The sequence below is a fragment of the Triturus cristatus genome, chromosome 1_2, assembly GCF_964204655.1.
Source record: "Triturus cristatus chromosome 1_2, aTriCri1.1, whole genome shotgun sequence".
Lineage (NCBI taxonomy): Eukaryota > Metazoa > Chordata > Amphibia > Caudata > Salamandridae > Triturus > Triturus cristatus.
The window spans coordinates 26,029,955-26,042,576 of NC_140580.1; the positions used below are offsets into that span (position 1 = coordinate 26,029,955).

The 12,622-nt window shown below is 50.0% G+C and overlaps 1 protein-coding gene across 1 annotated transcript in view; it reads left to right on the forward strand.

The window, feature by feature from the left end:
* Positions 1-12,622, forward strand: part of LOC146866674 (uncharacterized) — a 55,403-nt gene that overhangs the window by 14,396 nt on the left and 28,385 nt on the right. Inside the window, exon 3 of the mRNA XM_085614448.1 lies at positions 10,644-10,696. Within this exon, the coding sequence (XP_085470574.1) occupies positions 10,644-10,696 (53 nt within the window). The remainder of the gene's footprint in view (positions 1-10,643; positions 10,697-12,622) is intronic.

The window sequence follows — 12,622 nt, forward strand, 5'->3', positions numbered from 1 at the left end:
AAGTAAGAAATTGAGGGGATGGAAACCGCAATGAAGTGTGTGGGAATGAAGATATTGCAAATGGCGGGATGGATATCCCTCACTCATGAAGACCTGGGGAAGCAGAATTTGTCGTGTGGCGACTGAGGCGATTTTGGTTTGAATCACCTGAAAACCAAAGATGCCAAAGCAACATTAGCATTTTGAGAACTCAGGCTAACTCTCCAGTGGCAAAAACGATGGTGTCATTTTTTTCTGAGCACCTTTCCTACCTTGGAAACTCTGACGGTACCCTGATCAAGAAAGTGTATAGACTTCCCTTTAGGCAAGTTGGCTCCTCAGAGGAGATTGGTGGCAGTACTATTTCTGTGGTCCTTCAGGGCCCAGGCTTCTATATCCTCATCCTGAAGAAGGGGGAAGGGGGTACTTCTGAAAAATGCATTGCAAGTGGAAGGTAGGAGGATCTTGTTCCCATACTTCAGCTTATAATATTCGGTGATGCTAAGGGTGGGGAAGGAGGACAGGTCTTTTGTCTGCATTTCCTAAAGATACCACTAAAGCTCATGGAGTTGCTTCTTCCCTCTTGTCTGAATTTCCCCGCCTTGCTTCTGATTTTCTATTTGCTCGATTTTCTTCCCTCTGATTCCCTTTCAAGATATACTTAGTGGGCATTCAGGTGAACGACTCATCATGTAGGGCATCATTAATATCCTAATAATTACTAGCGGTTGTTTAGGACCTGAGCTCGTCTGGGACAATAGAACTAGCGCGCTATGTTTCATTCTTGCTTTTTACACCTGGGATGTACGAAGGTGGCTGTTCTGTAATGATTTGTTCTAATCTACCTTTAAATAAACCTTATTTGAAAGGAAAAGTGATCACTGTATAGGATCCCATTGCTCACTGGAGTTAGCATCACAGAGTAGAAAATAGGTAACATAAATAAAATAGGCATTGAGATTAAACGTGCGTTTCACATGTGTGCAGCACATGTATTAACCACACCAAACTATCCAGGGGTCTAGCTTTCATTGGTGCAGCAGGTGCAGTGACGCTGGGGCTAGAGGCCTTTCGTGGCCTACTAAACCCTGATTATTGCTGTATTTCACAGTTCAAACAGAGTTCACGGGGACATTTCCCTCCTTGCACCCGGCACATGACACCCTGACGCCACCGAAACGGTCATACTGGTATTGGAAGCTGTGACTTCAGAAATCCCAGCAGCAGGCACTAAACCTCCTAGCTACCTCATTAGGCCCGGAGTTTTGGAAAGCGCAGATACTCATTTCCATAACATGCCTTCAAGGCATGGAATTAATGGAAGCATTTGCTGATTTAATTTAATGTGTGCAACACATATATCTACCTCCCACAAACTACTAGTGATTTTCCCAAAGCAAGCAATACATTCTCTCTTCCCGAAAAATCAGTACCTCCTTCAGCCACCGCTCATTCTATCATTTGTTGATGGGTATACAGCGCTTTCACTGAGAAATACCTTGAGATTAACAGTCCCCTTCTCATGTCATGGACTAATATTCTCTTCACTTTCATTTCATATCACCCTGTCTGCTTTGATAGACAGGGCTCGCTGTTGACCCTGTCTCACCCAGACGTCTGTAGCTTACCTTTTGTAAATGCTAGCTCAGAGACAAGATGCACTCATAACCCAACAGGGTGCATGGCCTGCTGCTGTCTCCTTGGGCAAACCAGCTCCGGCACAGTGCTGCCCTGAAGGGTGCATGGCCTGCTGCTGTCTCCTTGGGCAAACCAGCTCCGGCACAGTGCTGCCCTGAAGGGTGCATGCCCTGCTGCTGTCTCCTTGGGCAAACCAGCTCCGGCACAGTGCTGCCCTGAAGGGTGCATGCCCTGCTGCTGTCTCCATGGGAAAACCAGCTCCGGCACAGTGCTGCCCTGAAGGGTGCATGCCCTGCTGCTGTCTCCTTGGGAAAACCAGCTCCGGCACAGTGCTGCCCTGAAGGGTGCATGCCCTGCTGCTGTCTCCTTGGGCAAACCAGCTCCGGCACAGTGCTGCCCTGAAGGGTGCATGGCCTGCTGCTGTCTCCTTGGGCAAACCAGCTCCGGCACAGTGCTGCCCTGAAGGGTGCATGGCCTGCTGCTGTCTCCTTGGGCAAACCAGCTCCGGCACAGTGCTGCCCTGAAGGGTGCATGCCCTGCTGCTGTCTCCTTGGGCAAACCAGCTCCGGCACAGTGCTGCCCTGAAGGGTGCATGCCCTGCTGCTGTCTCCTTGGGAAAACCAGCTCCGGCACAGTGCTGCCCTGAAGGGTGCATGCCCTGCTGCTGTCTCCTTGGGAAAACCAGCTCCGGCACAGTGCTGCCCTGAAGGGTGCATGCCCTGCTGCTGTCTCCTTGGGCAAACCAGCTCCGGCACAGTGCTGCCCTGAAGGGTGCATGGCCTGCTGCTGTCTCCTTGGGAAAACCAGCTCCGGCACAGTGCTGCTCTGAAGGGTGCATGCCCTGCTGCTGTTTCCTTGGGCAAACCAGCTCCGGCACAGTGCTGCCCTGAACGGTGCATGCCCTGCTGCTGTCTCCTTGGGAAAACCAGCTCCGGCACAGTGCTGCCCTGAAGGGTGCATGCCCTGCTGCTGTCTCCTTGGGAAAACCAGCTCCGGCACAGTGCTGCTCTGAAGGGTGCATGCCCTGCTGCTGTCTCCTTGGGCAAACCAGCTCCGGCACAGTGCTGCCCTGAAGGGTGCATGCCCTGCTGCTGTCTCCTTGGGCAAACCAGCTCCGGCACAGTGCTGCCCTGAAGGGTGCATGCCCTGCTGCTGTCTCCTTGGGAAAACCAGCTCCGGCACAGTGCTGCCCTGAAGGGTGCATGCCCTGCTGCTGTCTCCTTGGGAAAACCAGCTCCGGCACAGTGCTGCTCTGAAGGGTGCATGCCCTGCTGCTGTCTCCTTGGGCAAACCAGCTCCGGCACAGTGCTGCCCTGAAGGGTGCATGCCCTGCTGCTGTCTCCTTGGGCAAACCAGCTCCGGCACAGTGCTGCCCTGAAGGGTGCATGGCCTGCTGCTGTCTCCTTGGGAAAACCAGCTCCGGCACAGTGCTGCCCTGAAGGGTGCATGCCCTGCTGCTGTCTCCTTGGGCAAACCAGCTCCGGCACAGTGCTGCCCTGAAGGGTGCATGGCCTGCTGCTGTCTCCTTGGGAAAACCAGCTCCGGCACAGTGCTGCCCTGAAGGGTGCATGGCCTGCTGCTGTCTCCTTGGGCAAACCAGCTCCGGCACAGTGCTGCCCTGAAGGGTGCATGCCCTGCTGCTGTCTCCTTGGGCAAACCAGCTCCGGCACAGTGCTGCCCTGAAGGGTGCATGCCCTGCTGCTGTCTCCTTGGGCAAACCAGCTCCGGCACAGTGCTGCCCTGAAGGGTGCATGCCCTGCTGCTGTCTCCTTGGGCAAACCAGCTCCGGCACAGTGCTGCCCTGAAGGGTGCATGGCCTGCTGCTGTCTCCTTGGGAAAACCAGCTCCGGCACAGTGCTGCCCTGAAGGGTGCATGGCCTGCTGCTGTCTCCTTGGGCAAACCAGCTCCGGCACAGTGCTGCCCTGAAGGGTGCATGCCCTGCTGCTGTCTCCTTGGGAAAACCAGCTCCGGCACAGTGCTGCCCTGAAGGGTGCATGGCCTGCTGCTGTCTCCTTGGGAAAACCAGCTCCGGCACAGTGCTGCTCTGAAGGGTGCATGCCCTGCTGCTGTCTCCATGGGAAAACCAGCTCTGGCACAGTGCTGCCCTGAAGGGTGCATGCCCTGCTGCTGTCTCCATGGGAAAACCAGCTCCGGCACAGTGCTGCCCTGAAGGGTGCATGCCCTGCTGCTGTCTCCTTGGGAAAACCAGCTCCGGCACAGTGCTGCCCTGAAGGGTGCATGGCCTGCTGCTGTCTCCTTGGGAAAACCAGCTCCGGCACAGTGCTGCCCTGAAGGGTGCATGGCCTGCTGCTGTCTCCTTGGGCAAACCAGCTCCGGCACAGTGCTGCCCTGAAGGGTGCATGCCCTGCTGCTGTCTCCATGGGAAAACCAGCTCCGGCACAGTGCTGCCCTGAAGGGTGCATGCCCTGCTGCTGTCTCCTTGGGCAAACCAGCTCCGGCACAGTGCTGCCCTGAAGGGTGCATGCCCTGCTGCTGTCTCCGTGGGCAAACCAGCTCCGGCACAGTGCTGCCCTGAAGGGTGCATGCCCTGCTGCTGTCTCCTTGGGAAAACCAGCTCCGGCACAGTGCTGCCCTGAAGGGTGCATGGCCTGCTGCTGTCTCCTTGGGAAAACCAGCTCCGGCACAGTGCTGCCCTGAAGGGTGCATGCCCTGCTGCTGTCTCCGTGGCGCAGGAAGGAGGGCAGGGGCACGTGAGCCAGGGCTAATCTTCACTCAGCCCCACTGAAGGGGAAGTGAGTGATGCTGCTGCGGCCAGCCCTGCCCCTGCCTTAATCACCTAAATGAAGGCATGGTGCCACCGTGTCTGCCGGCCACGATCGCGGACAGGCACAGCAATAGACGTAAAGGAGGTCTTTGCTCTGTGAGGAGATCAAAGTGAAGTCCCGTAATTTAAGACATAAACACTACAGAGCAAAAGGCTGCCTAACACAAATGCATGTGTATTAAATATCTTATCAACATTCATTTAATAGCATGGCAGCCTCAGATTTAGGAACCCTCGCAAAGACGTAGCAAATGTCCAGGCGGAGGTGACGGCCTCCACCTCATGCACTTCTATTACATACTGGAATTCGCAATCCTGACGGAAGATTGCCGAACCGGGCTATTGTTTCCAGGCGTACTTTAGGGAAAGTCATGTGACCTTCCCTTCAGGAGCCTATTCCAGCTGTGCAGAGTTTTCCATAGTGGAGAATCTTATGCGTAAATACACTTTTCTGTTGCATTTTGTTGCACCATGGGGAAAATAAGTACGCTGTCACCAAATCTAGGGGTAATGCATTCTCATTTCCAAATTTTAAAGGGAATTACTCCAGCCCTTTGCTGAAAGAAATCCAGGGGCATATTATCAAGGACGGCGTAAAAAATGATCGCCGGTTTAGCGGCAGAAAACTGCCGCTAAACCGGCGATAATGGGCTTGATAATATGCTCTTGAGAATTCCAATAGAAGTCCATGTTCTGGTGTGAACATGGGCTTCTATTGGAAATCTCGAGGGCATATTATCAAGCCCATTATCGCCGCAGTTTTCTCCCGCTAAACCGGCGATAATTTTACCGCCGTCCTTGATAATATGCCCCCCAGTCCTTTCCAGGGTAAAAAGGGGAGGGAGCGGAGTTTGGTAATGCCCTTATGGGAATATACTGCTGCGGCAACAAATGATGGACAGAATGCTGACTGAATCAAACATTCACCCATAGTGAAGAGATCTGGGTTAAATCATCGTTTTTTTGCTCACAACGCCACTCCAGTTTTTGACCCATCTATATGCAAATCAGTCTTGACCCTGTTCCTCATGGGGACAATCCAGCCCGAACTGCTAGACCAGATCCTCCCTGGACTGGAAACAAGCATTCTGGCACCAGTTTTGGGGAAACACCCCTCATAAGCCAGGCTAGCTTGAATCCAGTGGCACAGCGAGCACGGGACTGACGTCTGGGCATTCCCATCCCACTTAGGGTGAAATGTGCTGCTGCAACAAATGATGGACGGAATGCTAAATGAATCAAACATTCACCCCAGTAAAGAGAGCTGGGTTAGAATCATCGTTCTTTTGCTCACTACGCCGCCCCATTTTGGACCCAGCCATATGCATATCAGTCTTGACCCTGTTCCTCATGGGAACAGTCCAGCCCAAGCTGGATCCTCCTTGGACCGGAAACAACCATCCTGGGACTGGCGTCGGGGTAACAACGCTCATGAGCCAGGCTAGCTTGAATCCAGTGGCACAGAACTTGTGGGAATATAGGCATTCACAAGCTTCCAAGGTGAACCACTCCTTGGAATGTCCATCTATCCGTGAGTGGGATTTATATGACTTGAGAATGCTGCCGTTGTAATGGGCTAATGACTGCCACTAATCCTTTTGTGAAGTGTTGGATTGCATAAAATAGGTAATCTCGTCATAAGTGTTTTTTGGTTGTAAACCTATTTTCACAATCAAATTGTACATGGTGAATGGGGCCTGCAGGCCTCATTATGATTTCAAAGGCAATCCTGATTGGGCACTTTTAGAATTGGGGGTCTCTAGTTGGCAGAGATAGGTACCTTTGTCCACGTAGGGACCCTTGTTTCTAGTCCAGGCAAAGGGGGATACACACTTAAGATAACCCTTATTCACCCCTTTGGAAGCGTGGCATGAGCAGACAGGCTTATCCCAAAGGCAATGTGTAAAGTATGTGTACTCAAAACACACAGTAAGTCAGTGATAACACCACAAATAAACACCACACCAGTTTAGAAAAATAAATGGGCTATCGGCAAAAGTCGCAATAAATTTACCGCCCCATTCACAAGCGGGTGCTAACAGCCCATTTCACCAGTTGTCCGGCGATACCATCCTCAAAAAACATCGCCACGGATGACCCCGGCAACTATCGCTAATGAGAGGCAGAGTAGGCGTTTCCTAGCAAAAATCTGCAACAACACCACTCCACAACATTCTCAACGACCAGCCAGTTCGGCGTTAAGATCCCAAAACAGGCGATAAGGCGCGTTAGCAGCAGGAAACTAACACCTGCTCGGACCTGGTGTAAAGTCGGACGACACCCAGCAGCAGCCAAGGGAGCACAGCCCATGGCCAAACATGAAGAACAGCAGATGCCCTCGAGCAACTGAACATGCAGCCCGGAGCCCCAATTGGGTAACAACACCCACCGCCAACCCCCCCTGGACCCCACCCCCCTCTGTTTGTACAAAGAGAATGCACATCAACTCCACGAAACCATGAACCAAACAAATCACCTGAAGTCGCACAATCATGATACTTAACATAAAGGTGTGGCCAGAAAAATAGAAATCATACATTCATATCATATAATTCAAATAAAACGTTTATTACAGAACAAACAAAAAACAACAATCTTGAAGAGGCACAGCGGGTCTTCTCTGGGCATTCTGTGAGTCACAGCCTGCAAGACAAAAATATAGATAAGAAGATGTGTCATGCGCCCATCAAAGGACAGAGAGAGAGAGAGAGAGCGAAAGAGAGAGAGAGAGAGAGAGTGAGGGATAGAGGGAGAGAGAAAGAGAGAGAGCAGGGAGAGGGGGAGAGAGAAAGACAGGGAGAGAGAAAGACAGGGAGAGAGAAAGAGAGGGAGAGAAAGAGAGGGAGAGAGAAAGAGAGGGAGAGAGGGAGAGAAAGAGAGAGGGAGAGAGAGAGAAAGGGGGGAGAGAGGGAGAGAGAAAGAGAAAGAGAGGGAGAGAGAAAGAGAGGGAGTGAGAGTGCCGACACTGCAGATATAAGCCTCACAGCTCACCTGCAGCCACCGGTGTGTCTCCAACCACGTGCCGGTGCACACTGCAGTCCCCCAGGTCCCTCATCTGAAACAGTTGCCAGAGACATTAATGGCAGAGTACATTCAGTAGCACATGCCATAAGCGCTTGCCTGCCCCTGCCACACACAGGCCGATGCACCCCATCCCCACCCGCCACCCAGCGGTGATTGCCTGCCCCAGCGCAACCAGGCCTCACTGCTCACCTTCCGCCACCGGCGTGTCTCCAAGAGTGCCCACCATGTGCAAGTGGGAGCCCCAAGCCCGGGGCCAGTGACCATGGCACCCTCCACATCATGCAGCCCCGCACCGCGGGCCACCAGGTCACACACTTGATTTTGGGTCTTGATTTCGCTATGGCAGAGAACATATCAGTGCACCCGGCCTCATCGCAGGCTGCACACCCGCTCATCCCTCGAGGTGCCACTAACTCTGTGAACCGCGAGGCGATGGAACGTGGCGGTAGGCCCGCACTGCCCGCTGGCTCAGGCCTACACTGCGGTCCAGCAGGGCTCACAATAATGCCAGCATTCCGAACTGCCTGGACGGCGCATCATGGCAGGCTGCACACCCGCTCAGCACTTAAGGTGCCCCTACCTCAGTGCACCGAAAGACACCGTACCGTGGCGGTGTGCCTGTGCCTGCCACTGTGTATCCAGTGCCACCAAGTCTGTGCCCCGCAAGACATGGACCCTTTATGATTGAGTCCCGTGGTGCGGACACCATCATGTCACCCCCGCACTGGGCAATGTGCTTTGCCCGGGCACTAGGCACTCGGGCAGAAATGATAACCACAGGGAGATACCCAGTTGCAGAGTGGAAATGGCGTCCAGCACGTGCGCCAGGCCCTTTTTCTTGGCAGGGTCACATGTCCTGTGATGCCTGTGCTGGATGGGTGTGGTGTGGGTGTAAACCAGCCATGAGGGAGTAGCTGTGGCATGCTGACAACTAGACCTGTGAGCAGCAGATCCCTACAGGGTAGACCTGGGACATGTAGCGTTGTCGTCCCCCCCCCCTGTGAGCGTAAGCAGAGTGGGATGGCCTGGCATATACCAGTCCAGCATAAGGGTGTGAACAACGACCCCATTCCATTTTTAGTTCCCAGTGACACAGTGGAGGTGACGAACAGTAGTTGATGGTGTTCTATCACCTCCGCTATCAGGATCCTGTTTTCCTGCGGACTGGACCTTTTCTTCCTACTCTTCTTCTCCTTGCCCTTCCCTGACCCCGAGATCCCAGACTGGTCCTCCGGGAGGCTTGTGGGGTTCTGGTTGTCCTCTGCACTTGCTCCGGCTGCCTCCATTGTGTTTCGCTGTTGTTTGGCTTTTGTATGTGTTTTCTTTTCCAACTTTTATAGTGCATTTTCCCACATGTCGCCTGGGGATTGCAGGCCTGTGGCTGATTTTCGCAGAGTTTTGTATCGCGATTAGCGTCATCTCCGCTTTTTTCGCGCTAGTGTTTCGCATTTTTGCGACGTCGCATTGATTTTAACGTGTTCATTTGACATGTTGTGGTGGGTCTATCGCATGGTGCCACAGTGTTGTGAATACCACGTTAACACGGTGTTATTTTCCTGCGATAGACTGCGATGTGAAGAGTTGCGTTAAGCTACTTTTGCGGTAGTTCTCACACGTTCTTGAGAATATCCCCCAATGTATCTTATCTAAACTCGACAAGACCAAAACGACAAAAATCCAACATACACTTACACTTAAAAAAATGTATTTCCAAAATGAAGCTTGTAGAAAACAAATCCACCTGAGATATTACGACATCGTGACAGCAATTAAATCCATAGTACGCACCGACCGCGAGGTGCGCGGTGTCGGGAACAGATTCACACTGACCCCCAAACATGAAATGAAGTCTATGGCGATGCATGGAGTCGAGGAGGTGATGCGACGGTACCAAAGTTGAGGCCGGCTCCCTGGCTGCCATGGGGGAGGTGAGGCTTTGTGTCTACGAGGATGCGATGTGTCGAATCAAGGCCAGGGGAAGTCTGTTGCGTCGGCAGTGAGGAATCGATAATGGTGAGGTGATGCGAAGTCAGCGAGTTCGTGGAGTCACCATCGGCACCGCGATAACAGGATGCAGGTGTTCGTGATGACATAGTCGGTGTGAGCGCTGGTGTCTGGAATGATGATAACTGCAGGTGTCGGCGGGCGTCAGGAGGCATTGGAGTTACGGTGCAGGCCAGACGGTGCGTTGTGCACTTCACCAGCAGTGCCCCTGGCCTCGGTGCAGGTCGCGGAGTCACAGCGGCATCGCTATCAGCGTCGGAGATTGTTTTTCTTGCTTCTCTTAGGTTTCTTCCACCTCCCAGCATCAGGAACAACCTCAAGAGACCCAAAACTGGAACAGGCACCTCCTGGCGGGTCAGAACTCCCTGCAATAGAGTGTCAGGTTACCAAGTAACTCTTACCTGCAAGATACTTGTCCTCTTACCTGTAAGGTGCTAGGCGGGTTTTGCAGAGACGCTATGGGCCAACCTCCCAGAACCCCTAAAGTATAACCAGAGAATTGTACCTAAAAAACTATGGCCATAGAATAGAAACTTAGGGAGGTGGGCCGGTTTCGGACGCTGCTGAATTCCTGTTGTTGACCTGCGAGGCAACAAGAAATATTTTGAGCGCTTTATACTATGGAAGACCTTTTAGCTCTACTCTCTCTACATTTATGCTGAGAAGTGGATTGTGTAAATGTCCTACCTGCAAATCTACAGGTATGGTCCTAGCGTCCTGTTGTCGTTGTGTGATGGAGGTTCTTGTCCGAAGTGAAGTCCAGATGAGTGTACTTGCAAACATGCAGGGGGTTGGTCAAGTATTTTTCTGTCTTTATGAAGAAAAAATGATTATTAGTGATTTAATTCTAAAATTCAAGAGGTGTTTTCACTTCTCGTACTTTTTTACTCTACACTCTGGTTTTGTTCACTTACTTAGTATAATTCTGCTTCTACGTCTGCATACTCCATCACACGATTTGTGGTTCCTTAATAATAATACATATGCACCAAGAGATAGAAAGTATTTCTCTACAATACGTTACTAAATATTCAGTTTAGCAATCATTAATATAACATGCAAATGTTCCTTTGCCAAGGTTCCTTTTGAAAATCAAAAGTATGTCCAAAAATTGTTCTTCTTATTCAAGTTGCCAGTCACTACTGTCTTGCGTAGGGCGCCTTGTTAAATAAAAGGATTAAAAGTAACTTAGCTTTCTCTGTTTCTTTTCAGAAGATCGTGGATCCTGCTTACGTCGAAGTTCCTCGAAGTCTGGACGAATTCTGGTAAGCCGCTGTGATGTTGACATGACCGCACTCGGAAGGCTAAGCGCCTTCTAGAGGCTCGGGTGTGGCTTTTATACACCTGCCACACCCGAACCGCACCCATACAACGATTGACGTCGCTCGCGTTCATGCGCGAGGCAACGTGTTAACATACTGAGGCTCATTCTTCATTGCGCGTTCAGCGCGAGGCAATGCACAAGGCTTTTTCTCTTTAGTTGAATAACAGATACTGCTGCCAGAATATTACAGTGAAACAAGTCTCTCCATAGTTTTGCCAACATTTGCAATGTACCATGTTATCGCATTTCTCATACAATAACAAACAAAGAAGTACTCATATCATGATATACAAATACAACATATGTGACGAAACAAATAAGCACATAATGACACTTAGCACACCACATTACATTCCTTGGAGTGCAGGATGCACGGGATAGGGGTGGTTTTTTTTATGGGATCATAAAAATACATACATTCTACTGACACTACGTTAGTTTTGTCACATAGAATTTTTACAAATCTGTCTTTCACTCATGTTTATTAGACGTGGGATCATGACAGTAACCCTCCCACAAAAGCCCCCCTAAAACCATCGGTACGGGTTTGGGCTTATCAGGATATCGCAAATGAAAGGCCTTAACTAGTCGTGGAGCATTCTGTAAATTAGCAAGTGGTTCCCATGATTGTTTTTCAGGACCATACCCCTTCCAATCCACCAGATAGTGTAATTTACCTCGAATTCGTTTTGAATCAAGGATTGCTTTTACTTCAAATTTGGAACGCCATCCACATCAATGGCGGGAGGAGGTTTAGTGATTCGTGTGTGAGAATGAAAAGGTTTTACAAACGAAACATGAAACACAGGATGAAAATGGTACTTGAGTGGAAGTGTCAATCGTACACAAACTGGGTTAATTACTTTTTCAATAACAAAAGGTCCTATGAAGCGTGGACAAAATTTCTTACAACCTTTTGTAAATTCTTGGTTAATAACCAAACTTTATCTCCCACTACATGCGATGGTGGTATGGATCGATGTCTATCAGTAGTTTGTTTTTTAACTTCTTTTGCTTGCGCTAAATGATATTGTGCCTGTTGTTGGACAGAAACCAAGTTCTTTAAATACTCATTTACAGTTGGATTTGTTATAGAAAAGTTATTTTGTTCGAAAATTTCTTTAGGATAGAATCCATGAGTACAAGAGAAAGGAGACATGCCCGTAGAAAAATGGTCGATGTTATTATATGCGAATTCCATAGCCCATAATATGTCTGACCATTCTCTTTCGCAGGTGGCTAACATGCAACGTAAATACTGTTCAATAGTCTGATTTGTTCGTTCAGTTAAACCATCAGTCTGTGGATGGTAACTGGATGAGGAGCGTACTTCCATGTTTAATGCTTTTCCTAAATGTTGCCAAAAATGGGAAATGAACTGGGCGCCTCTATCAGAAAGCACCACAGAAGGAATTCCATGTAATCTAATTATTTCTTTTGTAAAAATCTGAGTCATTTCAAAAGCAGTAGGTAGTTTCCGTAAAGGAATGAAATGAGCCGTTCGAGTAAAATGGTCTATAACAGTCAAAATGGTAGTAAATCCAGTCCTTGTATGTAGTAATTCCACTATAAAATCTAGAGCTACTGTGTGCCATGGTTGTGGAGGTAATGGCAATGGTTGTAATAAACCACTTGGGGCATGATGTGTGGGTTTGTTTTGAATACAAGTGACACAGGTTTCCACATATTGTTGGATATCATTAAACATGGAAGGCCACCAAAATTGATACATTTTAGTCATGCCTGGGTGTGCAGCCAAAAGCGTATCATGATGGGCTTGCATGATTCGATATTGTAACTGAGATGTTGGTACAAAGATTTGTTCATTGTTATATAGACAATTGTCTCTCCATTGCAATAAAGGGTA